General features: G+C 41.9%; 2 protein-coding genes across 4 annotated transcripts in view; one reads left to right on the top strand and one right to left on the bottom strand.

Annotated features, from left to right (window-relative positions):
- The window catches only part of SEPTIN10 (septin 10), a 28518-nt gene extending 10916 nt beyond the window's left edge, over positions 1–17602 (bottom strand). For all 3 annotated transcript variants that reach the window (XM_082762447.1, XM_082762449.1, XM_082762448.1), the window contains exons 1-7: positions 17479–17602; positions 11092–11209; positions 10423–10618; positions 8681–8867; positions 4895–5056; positions 3235–3331; positions 2495–2663 (exon numbers count right to left, since the gene is read on the bottom strand). In XM_082762447.1, the coding sequence (XP_082618573.1) occupies positions 2495–2663; positions 3235–3331; positions 4895–5056; positions 8681–8867; positions 10423–10618; positions 11092–11209; positions 17479–17508 (959 nt within the window). In that variant the 5' untranslated portion in view covers positions 17509–17602. The remainder of the gene's footprint in view (positions 1–2494; positions 2664–3234; positions 3332–4894; positions 5057–8680; positions 8868–10422; positions 10619–11091; positions 11210–17478) is intronic.
- Positions 17603–17772: 170 nt separating this feature from the next.
- SOWAHC (sosondowah ankyrin repeat domain family member C) lies at positions 17773–19199 on the top strand. The gene has a single exon (XM_082762476.1). The coding sequence runs from the start codon at positions 17799–17801 to the stop codon at positions 19074–19076; it is 1278 nt and encodes a 425-aa protein (XP_082618602.1). The 5' UTR covers positions 17773–17798; the 3' UTR covers positions 19077–19199.
- Positions 19200–19693: the final 494 nt, after the last annotated feature.

The following is a 19693-nucleotide window of genomic DNA, read 5'->3' as shown; positions in this document are numbered from 1 at the left end:
TCACAATATGCAAAAAGGTAGGGCATGTTAGCTACTCAAATGCTACAAACACCAGTGCTGCCAAAACAATTACTCAAGTCTAGCAGAAATTTTCTAAATTTACATAAAACAACCCAATCAGATGACCAAATCTAGCATGTAAGCAGCTACATCACAGGCATAAAATACAACTTTTCAATATGCATTTAGACCATTATTTATACAAGAGACATGGAATTCTAAAAATCAGTTATGCACTGCTATGTGTATTAACTAGACTTTAAAGCTCTTAGAATCCATACATACATTGTAAATATATTTGAGGACAGATAAGATAAATATTGAGTTCTATAGTACATATTTGCTTATAATAACATGATAGTCCCTATCCTGAAAGATATTGAAATCCAGAAGTCAGCAAAATGGGAACCACTGAACTTCCTCTGTGGAAAGAGACATTTTCTATCACACTGCTGAGGATATCACACTTGAAGGTTTCATTGGTAGCTCCATAAAGCACCTTAGGCTATGTTAGTCTGCTAATCACACCACAGACAGATCCTCTGCATTCTCTTCCCTTTCTTGGTATCATAAAGTTTCTCTCCCAGAAGACCAAATGCCTTCTGTCAGACCTCAATGCCATTCACTATGCCACACATCCTCGATCCAGTCCCACTTGTTTCTTCCTGTCTCAGTGAGTCTGGGAAAAAGTTAATTTTTCTAGATTCTTATGCCATGTTTATTCTCATGCTTCCAAAACAACGACATTTTCAACAGATACGTTTCACCAAAACTAATTTCTTAAGAGCACTGCCTTGCCCCAACATTCTCAATAAACTGATGTATAGCGAGCCCTACATAAAAACCAACACACGAGAGGGAACTCAGCTTTTCTCTAACTCCATGAAGGAATTTATTTCTAAACCAACTTCTGATGTGTAAAATACTATGACATTCTGATACAAACCTGCCACTTTATACTGTAAACAAAGTGCCAACTGCTTAGGGGTGTCGCAAAGACAATTTTTGAATTTGTGGCATAAAATGTACTTTAATGTACATGTTATTTTTTATAATTTAAGAACGCTTATCTTGAGATGGCTGTACACTGTGAAATTCAAGTTCAGGAAAGCAAAAGGTACTGCAGTCAATACTGCTATAAACACAGCTATAGAAAGGCTTTCCCTGGATAAAGCAAGTAAGATATCAGCTGTTAGTGTATGTTCTTAAACCCAAAGACATGTTTATGGTCAATTTCAGTGGGTTTTAAATCTCAGTCACCTTTGGTCCTCCATTCATGAAAAGGATTTGTTCCCTTCTTAAGTCCAGTGACGATTCCTTCACGACATTACTCTTATTTATAATTCTTTGAAAAATGTATAAATTAGATCTAGTCAAAGCGAAAAAAATGCTGCAACACACTATGAGTTACAGTAATTACAACTGCTTTACAACTTCTGCATGAAGTAGAGGTGAAAGCAAAGAATTTAAGCCACTAAAAACAGTGATTTGGAGGGAAGCTATCCATTTTTACCAGAACAGAATGGGTAAAGACAGTCTGGATCACTAAGTAAAACAAGTAAAAAAACCTGCTGGTTCAAAGCACTAGAAACTGTTTTTAATGCAAATCCGTATTTTGTTTTCATGTCTTGTTTAAGTGGGTATTTTCCAAAATAACTATGCAATAATACCATTTTGCTAAATTATAAAGACTTTGAAGACTTCTGAAGCATCAGCTTTTCCCTATCAGCATGCTAACAACTGGCATACTTGCAAAATACAGTCCTACATATAAAATGACCAAAGGAAGTTGGAAAAGGAAAAGGGAGATGACAGAAATTGAAATAAAAGATTAAACAAACTGGATATAGAGATTGTAAAAAGCTTTACTACATGAAACAACCAAGTGTCTCTAACCCCTAATCCTCTAATAACTTCCTATAGGCTAGCAAGAGACTTCTTGACCTGAAAAGGCTAGACACTTGTTATTACTGCAGATAATGTGGGAAGTCAACGGTGTAACCAATGATTTTGCAAACGTTTTTGGTTCATTTCCTTTTGAATTTTGAGTCCAACCAAACCATTGCTCAGAATCAGACATTCTCAAGAGAAAAAGTAAAACAGCATTCTAATGTACAGTGAAAATATTTTAAAAGGCGTAAGGTGTATGTACCTGAGGAAAATGAACATCCTCCACGCTGAAAATTAAAATCCTCACGTTTACTATAAGAGATATATTTCAGAAATACAACTAGCTCATACGTCTGCAAAAGCAATGCTCATACAATCCCATATCCTGCTCCGTGAAGACAACTGAATGAACATGTATGTACTTACTACAATTAAAAAATAAGCAAATACATAAAAACTCTCTTTCTTAGAGGGACTGTATGAACCTTGTATGTATTAACCTCTTAGAAGACCAAGTATGAACCTTGTTCTGCATTGCATTGATACAGTCAAATGCAAAGTGAATGAAAGCTGAAAGCCAGTGCTGTACACGAAAATCCTTTACCTTACTGGTTTGTTCTCAGGGCCAATGTCTCTGAAGCCCATCTCCTCCAGTCTGCAGCGCCTGTACCGCTCATAGTGGCGTGCATGAGTCTGCTCTCTTAAGTCTTCCATATTTGTGCAAATAAGCATCTCACGAAGCTTCACGAAGTCACAGTGGTTCTCATTTTCCACTAATCAGTTACAAGAGGGAAATGTAATTATTACATACAAGTATATAAATTATCAATATGTATTTTAAATAGCATTGAGATCCTTTTATTTTGTTTACTAGCTATACTTCCAGGAAAAGGTACCTCTATTTGTTGTACCTCTTAGACTTCCCTGTAATTTCTAATACAGACATTGAAACACTAACTGTAAGTACCAGTAAACATGTTCCAATATGTCCTGATTTCCCATTTGAATTGAACAACAATCAAATTTCTCTCTTTTTTCCTCTTCTGTTCTGGCAACTATGAAATTTTAACATTTGGTAGCACTGGTGGCACTGCCACAATACTAACCTACCTAAATATTACACATACCACCTCACAACTTGATTCCAGGGATGCATCAGTGTTGAAACTACCACCAGTTACTGTAATTAAATATTAATTACTAAATTCCCTGAACTGTTTACTCAAAATACAATCTGTATGACATGAGTGGCTAATAACAGCCACTTTTAAAATTAGTGAATTCTACAATTTAAAAATAAAAAAATATATAAAAACATAAAAACACCTTTGAGAATTCAGTTACCTTGTACGATGCCCCAAGGGTACTGACGAGCTTTCACCATTTTGTTTCCAATTTTCACCTCTTCCGTGCTTCCTACTACAGCAAATGGCAAGTGACCCTGTAAAAGTCACACCAACACGGCCTTATCTCTCCACATTCTTACGTCAGAACTGAAAAGCAAACACTTTGAAAATAAACTGGGGGGGGGAACGATGGACACACGACACAACACCATTTCAGAAGAAGGCAGTTTTGAGCCAAACCCTTCAAACTTTGAAGGGATCTTCTTTGCTAGGCAACCCACTCATTCAAAAGTTACACTGACAAAGCCAGGAGGAGTGACTGGTAGACCAGACAGCTGTGCTGCCATTCGGAGGAACCCGTCAGGCTGGAGAAATGGGCTGACAGGAACCTGGTGATGTTCAAGCAAAGGAAATGCCAAGTCTTGTTCCTCAGGAGGAACAACCCCATGCTCCAGCAGATGCTGAGAGCTGCCTGTCTGGAAAGCCTCTTGGCAGAAACAGACACGGAGATCCTGGTGGACAACAGGTGGAACCTGACCCAGCAGGTCTGCCCTTACAGCAAAGTAGGCCAACACCGTCCCGGGCTGAATCAGGAAGAGCATCACCAGTAAATAAATGTCTCTGCCACTCTGATTTGTACCCAACCAGAGCTTGAATCAGCAGCATCAGCCAGGAGACAATCACAGGTCTGGACCTGAGATGCTGTTACTGCTATGGGCTCTGCCAAGTGACCAGAAATACAGGACTGGGTGCTGCCTGTCTGGGTGCTGACCTGCTACAGCTGACCTAATAAAAACATGTCACTAACTGGGAAAAAATCTTTAGAAAAGCATGACACTGCCTAAATATCAGAAAACAACCTCTGCCCACAGAAGGCTCTGTTTCTGAATGATGTTCAGAGTCCCTCGCACAAGGGGTGGAGGCTGGGGCTGCAGAGCCATATACTTCCACATCTCAGTTCCTCCTTCCTGCTTTCAAACTTGAGTACATGCTGGGATAAGATACAAACATATGCAGATGAACAGTAGATACAGGCAGAGTTCTCAAAATACTCCAGTCTAGCTTTACAAGCTTGGTTTTACCTGGCGCGTACCACTGGGACAATCTGAAAGCACAGCAGTAAAAAAAGCCTAAAGTATATCTAGTTTAGTAATTCCCAAAGATAATTTGTCCTTATTTGGAAGGACAGCAACAGATAAAAGGAAAAGGCAAATGGAAAAAAAAAATTGAAATCATAAAGACCAGAGAAAACTGAAGAAGTGAGGCATTTTAGTATCTCCCATAACAGATGTAAGATAACTTTCACTTTAGAAAAGAGCAAATCCAATCTGTCCACTAATGCTAGTAATTATGTTTTAATTATCCATAAACTAGGAAAAGTATTTCTGAGAGAGATCCTCTTTTCTGTTACTGAGCCAGAAAAGAAAATGTCTCCTAAAACAAGCAACATCAACAGCAGAGGGACAAGATGACAAGATGACTGGGGGGAGGGAGGGCAGGGGAAGCCCAAAAACACAGGAACTTTTTAAGGACAGGAAAAATAAGTATCAAACTTGCTGCACAAACCCATAAGCCTCAGAATAATCATGGAAGAATGGGCATGAATCATCACTAGAGAGTGATGCTTTAATACTGAAATATCAGTGCCATTTACTTACATTCATGACGGTATTAACTTGAGACACGGTTTCATCATCAGTTGGGAACTGGTATATCTGGACATCGTTGCTAAGTAATTCACTCATGAGTTTGTTCTTGAACTTCTGCAGTTCTGTTTTCGAAATGCTGTCTGCTTTGCTTATAATTGGTATAATGTTCACCTGTTAACGACACACATTATATGGAATGTGTAAGACTTCAGTTTTGAGATGACAACTTTTATCAATGTAATTGTTTGGTGATAAGCTCTTCAAAACTTTCCCCTCAGTCTAAACTTTCCCATCAATATCTGATGAGTTTCAACAATAACCAAAGAAAGCTTCACAAACCATAAAAAGAATTATTCATTGGCATCATCTTAACAAAATAATGACACATTATCTAATATATTCCCTCATAATTGCCTCTGAGAAAAGAAGAAGGAGGCATACCTCATACAGTGGAGTACTCAAAGAAAAGATCAGCAACGTCTACCTACTACCAAAATGATATTAAGTATTTATATCTCTGTTAAAAATGGATTTTTTTTTTTAGTTTATAGCACTGGAGGACGTAGTTTGGGTGTTAAATGAAAGTTGACAGTTTAAATGCACACAGAAAAGGAAGCTTAACACCAAGCTCTGCCAACCCCTCAGCCTCTTCCCTGGGCTCATTCATTTCAGGTACAACACCCTGTTCATCTCACCACTGTCACCCACAGCTCTTACTCTAGCCCCTAACACAGCAGTGAGTTTCACAAGCATCTGCTGAGGGCAGGAATGACCGAGATTGGATAATCAATCTTGCCTACAAGTTTTTACAGTAATTATTCAGAATTCAGCACGCAATCCTTCTGCTGTAAAGTGCCCTCTTTGCTAAAATGGTTATGACAGTAAGTCAGTATTTTTAAGAATAATTTGGCACCTATTCTCTTCCTATTATCACGTCCAAAGCAGGCACTTTTCCTAACAAGCTCCAAAGAATTAAAGTCAACGTCCAAAATTCTGGTGAAACAATACAAACAATTCTTCCAGATTTCAGAAGATTTGAGAGCTTTGCATACTTTCTTGATTATAGATACCAAAAAAAAGGAGGAAGAAACTCTCCCCAGTATATACAAACACATTCTTTTCATTGTTCTGACTATTCTGTCTGAATGGAAATTCCTAAGCATGGAATTTCAAATCCCAATTCAGTAATTTCTTCTGAGACCATAAGACAAAAAGACTTAAAAAAATAAAATAAAAAAAAAAAAAAAGACTGAACTGTGTCAAGAGGAGAGAAAAAAAAGTATTAAGTACTAAATCAAATAAACAACCCTCCTAGAAACATAGCTGATTATGCTCACAAGTGCTTGCAAGGCAGGTATGTGTAAGGCCTAGCATGTCAATATTTCAGGAATATTTCAGGAAACCAAATCTTGTGCTCTCCCCCTAACTCTGCACAAAACAAATGGTGTTTCAATTTCAGAAAAAAAAAAAAAAAATCTCTCAAAATCAGTATCAACAAAACCAGCATTGTTTTTCTTAAACTAGAAGTTTCTCGTCCTCACTTGTTTTATTTTCCTGCCCCTGGGGCTCTTCCCTTCCCAGTTTCTTCTAGTGCAAATGCCTTATTTACAATTTAAAAGCTCGATCCAGGTGAGGCAATTCTGAGATTCAATGTTGTGAAATAAGTCTTCTCAATGTCTTAAGCAAAATTTCAGAAAGATGAAAGTATACCAACAATGTACAACTTCTAAGACTACGGCACAGCATATGCAGCCTAAGCACATATGCTGTAAAACATCCAAAATCAAAATGCTTTATTTTTTATTTTTGGTAACTGAATTAACTTAAAATTGAATAAACGAGAGAAACTTAGAGCTCCAGCGAAATTAGTCGAGGTATGTCGATTTAGGTTTTCCACTGTGTAGCTTTCAAAATGGACGGGAGAGAATCCTTGAACTGAAATTAACCTTGATGCTGTCTTCTGAACACAAACCACTCACACCTAGGAGGGACTGGCTGGACAAAGAAAGGCAGAGGAAGACTGCTGTGGAGGCAGGTAACAAAAGAAAGCAAGATCACCGCAAACTGATTCCAGCTATCAATATTGATGTTAAATCACACCTGTCATTAAAATTTAAAAGCAGTACTACTCTGACTTTAGATAAGCAACAGAAACAGTTATTTTTTCTTAATCTGTTAAGCAAGATTTATTTCTGCTTGTAGCACTTAAGGTTTTCTTGATTATTAGTATCTCAGCACTTTCATCCAAGAACAACATGAAATGAAAGCACACACCTGTACTAACAGGAGGCTTAAAGGGTTTTGATTTGGACCACGTCCAGATGTGCCCCAACTCCCAGTGCTCCCTTCTACACCTGCTGCTCACTTGGACACCAACTGACTCCTTCCAGCTTTCTCCACTGCTACAACTCCCACTACTACAAAACTGAATTTTGCTAGAAGGCTATAAGCCATTAATACAAAATCACTTTAATCCTGCATTTAAAAAAAAAATCTACATCTGCAACTAAAGCAGCAGTCCAGATCTTCCCCATGCCTGCAGCTGCTCTCTTCCAGGCAGAACTAAAATTAGTGCAGCTGTCCAAGGAGCCAGATACTTTTCGGCTTGATCAGTTCCCTAACTAAGCAAAAATCTTTAGCTTTCAGTTTAAATCAGTTCCTTCATCCAGGGAACTGGCTGCTGAACGAACTTAAGCATGCACACCGTGAAGAAGTAACTGATACTACTACATTCAATAGCAATGCAGAACCAAGTTTAACTAAAATGACCATACAAAGTCACCAGGATAAAGGTTAAATTTTACCCATGCACTTAACTTCCCTGTTTGCTAGAACCAAATTTAGCCTTTTTTGATCATCACTCTGTCTGAAATACAAAGTATCACTTTTTTTCCCCGTTTCCCTATTGTTCTAAATTAGGATTTCACGTAACACCTTGCAGATTCATTTAACTATATTGGTAGGTGTCTTCAGGTTAAGATGTACACTTAAGGCTCACACACAAACAGTAAAAACAGAGTAAAATTAAAGCACAAAGGAAAAGGCAATAGGAACAGAAAAAACACCGAAGTTTTCAAATTTCATAAGATTTCAACAGTTAATAGATAATTTCTGTCTTCTACCAAATGATATAATACTTCTTAAGATGGCTTAAATATTTAGCTTCATCCAATTCATACAAGCAGGAAGAATCTTAAGAATCTAGAAAGTACAAGTAAACACACTAGGAAATACTATTTTAAAGTTTTCCACAGAAATCAAGATGTAAGTTTAAAACATTAATGCAGTGTATTGTATAAAAATCAGGCTAGCAAGGTGCTCTGCTCATGGCACTTGCCTATCCAGTTATATTTAATAAGGTTCTTCACAGTCTGCAAAGCTTTTTATACGCCAACATTTCAGCAGCCCCAAATTTCGACAGTGTACTAAAATCAAACTTTATTAGAAGGATTACAGCACTCATGGGTGGTACCCTGTCCAATCACTTTAAGATGTTAACGGTTCAGTAAAAGAACACTTAAATTTATTTTCTTTTTCAAACCTTGCTGTTTCTCATTTTTAAACTTGTCCTAAAGAGGATGTCTCTCTCTGTCTTTCTGATCTGTAAATAACTAGGTGACGAACCTCAAACTGCCTGCTGAACTAATTGGTTCTGAACTTAAGGTACACCAGTACCAAAAAAAACACGCCAAAACCAAACACACAGATATACAATTAAGACGTGGTAACACATCCACAAGCTGCAAGATGATTCGAAAAATATGACAAATCCTTACAACTGCTTCAAAGTCTTACCTTGCTGTCTAGACTTTTCATGGTTAACAAATCTAGAGTTTTTAAGGAATGGCCTGTAGGTGAGATGAAATAGAGGCAGGCATGGATGCGAGTATCATGGTAGCTAAACAAAGAACGTTTAACTTTCAGTTCCTCCTGGAGATAGGCTTCAAATTGGGCATCTATATAATCCACTATTGGCTGATAGCTGCAAGAAATAAAATAAAATTTAGCAATCAGATATTACCTACTCCTAAGCTAAGCAAGGCTAAGAAAGGAATTCCTCTTGTATTCTTTTGTGGATTTTCACTTTACAATTAAACAGCATGCCTATATATCTACATAATACGTCAGAAAATTAAATGTACCGAGTGATCCTAATTTCTGAGAGACTACTCAAAAATTAATCGTGCACCTAATATAGATAATACATTCTCTAGCTACTACTAGTGAAAAAAAAAAGCTATGTAAAGTTACTTTTGCTTATTATCAGTCTTCCCAAGTGATGTATTATAAACTTCATCAATCAAGCTGTGCAACTGCAGGACTCTTAGATACAGGAAAGGTGCAAGAAACTCTTTAGACACAATACAAGAAAAGAAAGAACATGCAATTACCAGTACCAAGAAATAGGACTTCCAGTATCTTCTGAAGATGAAGTACTGTACATGAGAGAGCTCTTAATAAACAAAAATTGAAAAGGAGGAACGTGAGAGAAGAATGAAAATCTGATTTGCAATTTAAGTACAGTTTAAGTAAACTTTACCCTACTTAAAACATGACTGTAATCTGCTTTCAAGAAGAAAGTGTTGCTGGACACACTAGCAGCATGCCCTCACAGTTCTGCTGCTACAAAAAGTTTGTAAACCAGATCAAATGTGATCAAAATTCAAAAGTAGTTATTGTATCCAAAATTAATAAAGAAGGGTTAAAAGGCAGCTTCCTACAATACAACACGCATAAACACCAATATCTATACTAATATCCACTTACATCGCATTCATCCAAGTTTCTAGAAGTAGCTATTTCTCTAGAAGTAGCTATTTTCCTTATTATATCATAGAATAGAGATCTCATGACAATCATAACGTGGCTCTCTAACCTTCATTTATAATCACCACCTTTTAGGCACTCATATAGCACAAAGGACTGCTAGAACTCATTACAATTAAGGTGAAAGAAAATTTGCTGGAGTGTAGTTCAATATTTTTAAATCTTCAATTCATAAAAGCAGAGACTCAAAAACAAGTTCTGAAAAAAACTAGCATTGTACCTCTACATCTTTTAGTTTAGCTGTCCAACAGAAGAACAAATACCTTCAGGAATCCATGTGATGTTCCTTCCAGTCTGACATCTTTAATATACACCAATAATTAAAACAAACAAACAAACAAAAAAGAAAAACCACTATAGATATATTCTGTATAATGTACTGTACCTGATAACCTAGTTGGTTGTTTAAATAGTACCCCTGTAGGCCTTCTCCCTTCCACCCCAAAAGAAACTCTAGTCATTATCGCACATTTTATTTACACGTATTTATAAAATACTGTATCATAAAGAGGGAGCAGAGTTCAGCTGATTTCTCAACCTGTTTCCTAGACAAGAAGAACAACATGCCTGCTTTGGTGTACAGAGAAAACAGTTAACCAAGTATTTGGAATGTACGTTAAGAAAAATATTTACCACAAAGCAAGGAGAAAAATCAAACTGGAATTGAAGACCAAGACTTCTGCTCACCATGGAAACAAGACAACACTTACCTATCTTCTTTGTTTATCTGGTCACCAAAGCCCACGGTATTTACAATGGTTAGTTTCAAACGAACATTGCTTTCATGGAGTTCGTATGTCTGGGCTCGAAGTCTTACATTTGGCTGAAAATGAGTTGACACAGGGTCATCAAAACTGGTGTTAAACAGGCTGTCTATTAAGGTCGACTTCCCAGTTCCAGTTTCTCCTGAGGTTGAACAGAAGGGGTGGGGTAGAAATGGTGCACATCAAATACCTGCTAAGTATATAAAGTGTTATTGCAACAACTTGACAAATTTGTCAAAAAATTGTCAACTAATTTCTCTGAACAGAACAGTTGCCTACATTCCCTTTTTTACAATGAGCACTAAATATCTTTTGTTCAATTTTTATCCTACAAGCAGGAGATAGGTACTACTTACCTGCTGATGAGGAATAAGCAGAATGGCCCAAACACTTTAGTGATTTTTTTTAAAGTACAAACAAATATCCAATTGAAATGCTAACTATAAAAACAAAGGATTTATACAAATGAGTAAAGTTGGAGCAAGAGTGGAATTATAGTTCATGTTTAATATTAAAGAAAACACTAAACATTGCAAACGGATTTAAATTTCAGTCTCTTCCTTAGGAGAGGGATAGTTTGCAACCAAAACCTTAAAAACTCCATGTATTACTTACCAATACAAAGAATGTTGAAGCAGAAGCCCTGCTTGATGGATTTGTTAACCAGCTGATCAGGTAAACTATCAAAACCAACATGACCAGACAAGGGTAAGGATCGATAGCCATCATTTTGCTATTAAATAAAATAAAATATTGAAATATGTATTAAATATTAATGACATGGCTTTAAATTAATAAAATATTGAAAAATGTATTAGCAAAGTGAGTTGCAAAGCAATTAGTAAGGGCAACAAAAGAACTCTGGTAGTAAGCTAGCACTTACAATTTACAAGGAACCAAGAAAAGCAAAAGTTCAGAAAAAAAAATCCATCAAGTCAACTTTATCCTATGACTTGAGAAAATACTTGGACTTACTTCACGACTATTCGCAGTGTAAAAATGAAGACCATGTTTTAGAAAGAAAAAAAAAAAAAGAATGAAATAAAGCAGACAAGCCCAACTAAAAATGTAAATTGAAAACCATAGACAGAACAGTAGATTATAGACTATTTGCTCTTAGAAATTAAGAAAAAAGCGTTTTAAAACAACTTAACAGGCAGATTTCAAAAAAGGGACCATAATCACAGGAAGGTATATGGTAACTACATTCTGAGTAACTGGTACAGCAATTATTATTTAGATAAAATAGCACCTTCCGTACACACCAGAACTCTAATATATATTATTAGAAATGTCTAGAGGAGCGCAGTCAGTTTAAAATGTTAGGAATCCTGCATCACAACACCAAGGCATTGCCCATACAAAAAATGCCTAAGATTAAAAGGAAGTATCTTGCTTGGTTCATACACACAAACTGTGGTTTTAAAGAACCATTCCATATCAAATGTGTAAAAAGCGACAGGTCCATACTATTCTGTCTCTTCTGCTTCCAATCCACATGCCATTAGTGGTTCCTGGGAATACGTGCATAGCCAACAGTAGAAACATCTTCATTTAATACTTACAAGCCCCCCAAAGTGCCACCTTTTATAACAGGTATGCATAGAAAGTTTCAGACTTTGTGTTGCTAAAAGGACGTGGCCATCACTTACAGCAAATAGGTACCCTCTTGTATTGTACAGGACTTCTCATGTGGGACTACACTGCACTGATCTCCAATTTTAGACTGATATAGCCAGATAACTCCATTTAGACTAATATAACGACGAAAAATATGAGTAAGCAAAGGGTGCAGTTTTAAGAGAAATAAAATAAACATTCATTCAAAACACATCTGAACACAAAATTCCACAAGGTATTCTACTATATGGAAATTACTATTAAAAGGGGCAGAGAAGTGTTGACGACTGCAGCATCCTAATCATTTAAAGACAAGTATCCAAGACAAGCCAAGTTCAGTGTGATAGACAGGGAGCAATCACACTTACACAGTCTAACACTCAAACAACCCCTGTCACCACCAAAATAAGCTCTCCTAAAGCCAGCCATTAGGTCTCCACACCCAAAGACAGTACAAGAGGCTCAGCATAACTGCAGAAGGGAGCCCTTTCATGTGTCACCAGCCCAAATCCAAATTCTGTCGGGCTACCCTCAAAATCGCTGTCTAATCATTTGTTACTCTCCACAAAAACAAACAAATAAACAAATAAAAACACTAGAGCAAGAAGAACCGAATTTCATTCAAGTCCACTTGAATATCCATAGGCAAAGCAACAAAAGCCACAACCTTACCGATCATTTCCAAAGGTTATTAGAAATACTGCATCACCCACAATACATGAGGACAGGATTAAAAACTGCATAGACATAGAAAACCAGTCTTTCAGCTGTGTGTGCTATACTGGCTAGGTGGGAAAACGGATGGCAGGAGTCCTCATAGCCATTGCCTCCATAAATTTCATTTCCAAAAGGAAGAAAGAGATTAATTGCAATCTAGCAATTCAGCTCAAATGTATCGTTTTCTGGGAATAAAACTAAAAAATAGTTAGTTATTCCACTATTATACTGGCTGTTTATCTCAAAATTTGCCAGCATTTCTGTGAAACAGAGGACAAAGGGAAATAACAAAATTGCAAAACAAGGTGCCTTCTCTGTGCTGAGCTTAGAAAACTATGGCTGTTTATAACAATGTGGATTTATCACTATTTAAAAATTTATATTGGAGGTCTAAGATGCTTAATTTATTTGTATTTCGGAGTTCCTCCCAAAGATAATTCTTATGGATATGTATTTCAGTCAGAAAAGTGAGTAACAATTTCTGCGATAGGTACTGATGCATTTGTCAAGATATTCTGAGACATTTCAAATTCAGTATCTTAAAAATACCACGTTTATGTCTTTCTTCGGTACATAAAAGTTAATTTAATGACACCACACTGCTAGGAGTGAAAATTAAAACCGTTTTTCTGGATATGTAAACATACAGAAGTGTATCGCAAGTGCTCTGTCGGTTCAGACGAAACCTTGACACCAGACAGAAAAGCCCTGGTAAGCTGTAAAAGCGGATTACAGCCCCAGGAGCTTAGATGAACCTCCCCGACACAACAGCAGTGTTTTACACACGGCCATCTCCAGCCCTGGGCTAGGGGAGGGAGGCAAGCCAGCCACGTCATCTTTACTCTGAGTATAGGGTAAAGCTGTTAGCTGAGACGATAAAAGGAAAGGCCACAAGAACACAAAGCTCATGCACCCCTTAATGACAAGATCACTCTTCCCAGTTCCTTCTGCCAGAGGTAATGACTTTGTAAAGCAACAAACCACCACCACCTCCACCCCAAACCTCACACATCACCAACTCCACACGGCCTGGCAGCAAGAACGTCAGCAGGAGGACGTCTATAACCACCAGCTACGTGACTGCAGGAATGGCAAGCAGGGGAGAGAGTATTACTTATACCCATCATGAGAACGTGCTTAAACGTCTTGCTCAAGTGTTTTAACGTTTTAAAAAGGAGATTGACAAGCTGAAGGAGGATCAGAAAAGGAAAAGTCGTGGTCTATGGAAATCACTTTTGCAGACAGACAGTAAGAAGCACAGCCTAATTAAGTCGTTCCAAAAAAAGTGGGCAGAGTTGACTTGATTACAATGCCTACAATGGGAAGACTTCTGGCAGGATGCACACACACACACACACACAAAAAAACAAAACAAAACAAAACAAAAATCTATATTAATAGTAAAATTTGAAGAAAAGCTAGAAACAAAGATTCAGCATCTATTTCTATTTTTAAATATGCATAATTTTTTTTTTAAGGATTTTAACTGCTCCTAAATTGTTCAGAGAGCTGTCCTAAGACAATTGATTTTCCAGGAACCAGTTTCACCAAAAATGTCCCAGTAAAAGCTCTTAATTTAGGCTGTTAAACTTCCAAGAAATATTGTGTAGTTCAACTGGGCCAAAGCCTCAGCCATGCCAATATAGAAGACCTTGTATCCTTCAATGTCCGTTCTCCATGAGGCAAACATGACAGCACTGAGGCCTACGGTCCTGATTTGGAGACCTGCCTCCCTCCAAGCTAATATTAAAAATAAATAAAAAATGGGTCTCAGACTATATGTAGATCTCCTATATAAGCCTCCTGCAGAACCAGATGCGCAGCCCAACCATATAATCATGGGCAAAGACCACTGAAAAGCACCCTCTGAAGCGTGAGGGAAAATAGAAGTAGATGCCGGCCAGCCAGGCCCGTAACACCACACGGGCGGGCGGCACGACGGGAACAGAAAGGAAACCTTGGCAAAATAACGCAGAAGGAAGGGAACCAAAAACATATGGGAGGTAGAAAAATACAGAAAGAAAAGTCTATGGAGATGCAGAGTAAGAAAGGAAATACATTAAAATCACACAGAATGAATACATTGGCCTATTCTATAAAACCAAAAGCAAGTCAAGTATGAAACAACACATTCCAAAAACTTTCCATAGGAAAAAAAGTATTGGCCAAAAGACACTTCAATGAAAACTCATTTGACTAATTTAACTCACAGTTATCAAGTAATTTATTCAATATGACAAAAATTGTAGGCAGTTTTTTAGGGATTGGTCCAAAATACCATGAGCTCAGAATTCTCCTAGCAGCCCTTGCAAATGACTTTTTACATGTTATTTTGTTGTACCTACAATTTTTTTTTCTAACCCACTTTAACACACAAGACAGATTATGTTGCCTTAAATAATAGGTTGCCACAGTATTTCCTTGATGCACACATATATATGTCTGATTCTATTTACATATATGTATATATGGAAATATCTTAGAAGGAACTTTAAAGAAAAAAAAGTGACATTTGTGTCCTAAGCTTCTGTCTGAAAAGACTTGAGGCAGTGCAGAATCTCTACAAATGCCCTGAAATCCCCTGGGCCAAGTAGAGGAAAAAGTTGTAGCCTCCTCAGCAAAGAACAGGAGGCACAGCATGCAGGCTGTTACTGGAGAGAATTGCTGGACTGTATTTTAAGGTACTTAGGAACAAACAAGCAAAAATGCAGAAATACCTTGCTCATTTTTCAGTTGTGAGGAGGTGAGTTCACAGACAGCAACGTATGCATTTGCAAACACCGCAAAGGCCTCTCTACACCAGCACATGATTGAGTAACCTGAAAATCCAGCACATGCTGTACCTGTTCCTCCTTTGCTGAAGGTAAGGAGAAAAACAAAGGGACCGAAATCTGCCGTTGCCCTCTGAGATGACCACGATAAGGCAAAATACTCAGCATTAACACCGTGACTGCTGTCACTTCTGAAGATTTATGCTGGTCTGGCTGTGCTGGCGCAGCTGTGTGTGCTGCAGCTGTAGCACTGGGTTTCTCTCCTGGAGAGCAGCAATTCAGTCTCTGCATACAAGCCAGAGCCCTCGACCACAGCCACCCTGATGCAGACCTTGCTTGTCCTCATGAGAAAGTGCTGGTCCTGGATGTGAGAATGGCAGCTGCTATCTGCAGGCATCTGACTGCAGCAGGGCCTTCTCTTTCGCCTCCTTTTAAATTAGTCAATGGCAAGCATTGTGTGCTGTTGTACGGCAGCAATAGCTGCCAGAACTTTCCCAGAAGTCAAAATTTCAAGAATTGGAAGTACTGAATGCTTGCATCTCAGACGTTGTGTAGCCTGATTGTAAATAGATTTACAGGGTAAGGTCAGGCTGCATTCTGGGAGTGATTTTGCATTTCTTTTGTGAAAGGACTGAAAACAAAATCCTTCCCACAACACAGTAAGAAATACTTTAACAATTACACAGCGTGTGTGAAACTAGAAAATCTTATTTGATGTCAGTCTCCGTTACTTATAAAGCTAGGACTAAATCACTCCCCTCCCTTACAGACCTATCTTACACCTCTGGTTTTAGTTTTCTCCTCTGTGAAGCTTTCCATCTCCACGCATCCCTCAGCAGATCTAGGGAAGCCTCAAGTCCCACTCTCACTCACTTTAGCTGGTTTACCGCCTCTCTCTGCACTCTTCACGCAAACATTAATCAACAAAAGCATCTTGTAATGTTTCTTAAACCTCAGCTCTTAGGCTTTTCTTCTTTCCGGCCTCCTCCAGCAAGAGCCAGCCCGTGAAGCAGTGACTCTCAGTGTCGCTATATTGATGGATGGATGTATGGAGAGAAAAAGCTAGCATGAAATTAATGCATCACACTACATCATACCGCCACTCGAGAGGATTTATCCGTGCCTTAACGACAGTATCTGTGAAATGCACCTCTCCAAACATGAACTCTGACGGAAAGCAATCTACGCTCAACAGCCAAGTCTTGGGCAAGCGGGGGAACATGAACAAAGCCCCTTCATTCCCCAGCTGAAGGTTAGCTGGAGCTGGGTGGATGGCTCTGACAATAGCAGGATGAATAATTCTTTCAGCACCAGGAGCAAGGGTAGACCGGGTCCTCCTTTAGCCCCTGCTTCTACGCCGCCCCTTGGGTTATGTCACAGAGAGACAGGGAGGAAAACTGGCTGGGATGCAAGCTGCTCCAAGGAAAGAAAACTTCAAAAGAGCGGTGGCCTGGATAGGAGCTGCTCCAAGGGACGAAAATGTCCAAGGAGTGGTGGCCGCTCTCCATTCCTCCAGCTCCCACACAAGCTGTGCCGCGTACCCGAGGCCAGCAGCATGGCACCGGGACGAAGCCAATAACCACTGAGACAGGTCCTTCACCTGCCCACCACCACAAGACACAAGACCAGCTGAAAACCACTCTTCTTTCCCCAAACAACCCAAATCCCCCTGCCCTTAGCAATACCTAGAACCGCTCTGCGCTGTCACCAGGCATGCAGTGAGGCACGGCTGCAGGCACACAGAAACCCGTGTGTCTCCCCCAAAACGGGGAGCGATGCTGCAGCCCTTGGGAGCCCAGGGTCCGCCAGCTGAGCCCCCACCGAGCTCCTCCAGCCCTCCTCTTCCACCCCCCGGCAAATTTCGGCTGCCAGGGGCACCGCGGCGGGGACTTACCGGCTGCCGGCCGGCACGGGGGGCGGCCATGGCCCCAAAAGGAGGGGACGGAGAGAAGAAGGAGGGAAGGGGAGAGGGGAATGAAGGATGGCAACCCCCTGCCGGGGCTGGGACCCAGGGCAGGCGGCGCCCAACGGGCGGAGCGGCGGCCGGGGGGCGGAGGGGGAGAGCGGGCGGCTCTATGGGGGAACCCGCCCCGCTCCCTCCCGGCCGGAGGAGGGGCTGGGGAAGCCGGGCTCCGCCGCGCCCTCGTGAGCAGCAGCAGCAGCAGGAGGAGAAAGGAGAAAAGGAGGAGGAGGAGGAGGAGGATGTGAGATGAGATGGCGGAGCCCGGCGAGCTGCGGCAGGAGGCGGTGGTGCGGTTCCTGCGGGAGCGGGGCGGGCGGGCGCGCAACGCCGAGCTGCTGGAGCATTTCGGCGGCTGGCTCAACCCCGCCGAGCCCGGGCAGCGAGCCGCAGCCCGGCAGCGCTTCAAGGAGCTGGTCAACGCCGTGGCCACTGTCCGCCCGGAGCCCGGCACCGGGGCCAAGTACGTGCATCTCCGCCGCCGCTTCTGCGAGCCGCCCTCCCCCAGGGCACCACCACCACCACCACCACCAGCAGCAGCACCACCTCCTCCTGCTCCTGCTCCTGATCCAGCGAAGGGGGATGAAGAGGAGGAGGAGGAGGCTGCCCGGGGCTCCCCCGGGGGCCGCAGGAGCCTGCGGGGCGGCTCGCCCCAGCTGAAGCGCGGCGCCGGGCGCGGCCGCGACTCGGACAGCGGCTCGGTGGCCTCGTCGTCGGCCGAGGAGGAGGGCAGCGCGGCGGGGTCGGTGGCGCTGGACCCGCTGGAGCACGCCTGGATGCTGTCGGCCTCGGACGGGCGGTGGGAGAGCCTGGAGGGGCTGCTGAGCTGCGAGCCGGCGCTGTGCTGCAAGCGGGACTTCATCAGCGGCTTCACGGCGCTGCACTGGGCGGCCAAGCACGGGCGGCAGGAGCTGCTGGCCACCTTGGTCAACTTCGCCCAGAGGCACCGGCTGCCCGTGGACATCAACGCCCGCACCAGCGGCGGGCACACGGCGCTGCACATCGCCGCCATGCACGGCCACACCGAGGTGGTGAAGCTGCTGGTGGGCGCCTACGACGCCGACGTGGACATCCGCGACTACAGCGGGCGCAAGGCCGCGCAGTACCTGCAGCAGGGCACCTCCGGCGACATGCGGAGCCTGGTGGGGGCCCTGGACGACGAGGAGGAGGAGGAGGAGGAGGAAGGGGCCGCCGGCAACGGGAGCGGGCGCTGGAGGCTCTCCAAGGTGTTGCCGTCCAACCTGATGAGCTACCGGCTCTCCCACCACCACCACCACCACCATCATCACCACAGCGCCGGGGAGGAAGCCGAGGGCACTGACGGGGCGGCGGTGCCGGGCAAGGGCAAGGAGATGACCAGGAAAGCCTCCGGCAGCGGGAGGATGAAGCCGCGGCTTAACAAGATCCGCTTCAGGACTCAGATCATCCACAACACGCCCTCCTTCCGCGGGGACACCGAGGAGGAAGAGCAGGAGGAGAAATCCCTGAAAGCCTCGTTCAAGCTCAGGCCGAAGTCCAACGTCTTTGGATAGGGCCGGGGAGCAGGAGGTTGGGGAGGTGGGCGCACGGACCAGCGACCCCGGGGTGTAGCGTGGAAGGGGAGGCAGCTGCAGGCGGGGGCTCCTCCGGACTCTCGTGTGCTCTGGGGAGATGGGTCCCGAGCATCTCGCTTTAACCCTCGGTGCAGCAGGGCTCAGGTGGCTGCCAAGGAGGCAGCTGCCTCGACTGGGCCCTCGGCGCTGAAACGAGGGGCAGTCGGGTGCGTTGAGAAACGCTGGGGTGTCTGAAAGCTGTGCTCCTTCCTCTCTGAAGGCAGACTTCTGGGTCAGAAACCCGTGTCCGTAAATCCTAGGATTAGCGAGTTGACCGGGGGAGAGGAAAATGCAAACGTTCTGCTCTTATATTATCAGCTGGTACTATAAACTCCTTACATCTTGCTGTGTAAGACCACCACCTCAGTAATACGCGAGTATATTGTAAGTTTCTTTTTAACAGCAATACCACCTGGCACAGCACAGACTTGGGTACCCGAAGTGAGACCGTAGATAAGTTTCCAGTCAGAATCCAAGTTTCAGTCCAGCAAAGACCTGAGCCTGTGTTAACTGTGTGCGCTGAGAATTGCCTGATTTAACATTGTGAATATCAAAGG

This window comes from Aythya marila, assembly GCF_965140915.1.
Source record: "Aythya marila genome assembly, chromosome: 1".
Taxonomy (NCBI): domain Eukaryota; kingdom Metazoa; phylum Chordata; class Aves; order Anseriformes; family Anatidae; genus Aythya; species Aythya marila.
Note: the sequence above shows the minus strand (reverse complement) of the source record. Positions and strands in the feature narration are given on the sequence as shown.

Bases quoted from the DNA above. Each gene is read 5' to 3' on its own strand.
- SOWAHC (XM_082762476.1), top strand. From the start codon at position 17,799: ATGGCGGAGCCCGGCGAGCTGCGGCAGGAGGCGGTGGTGCGGTTCCTG.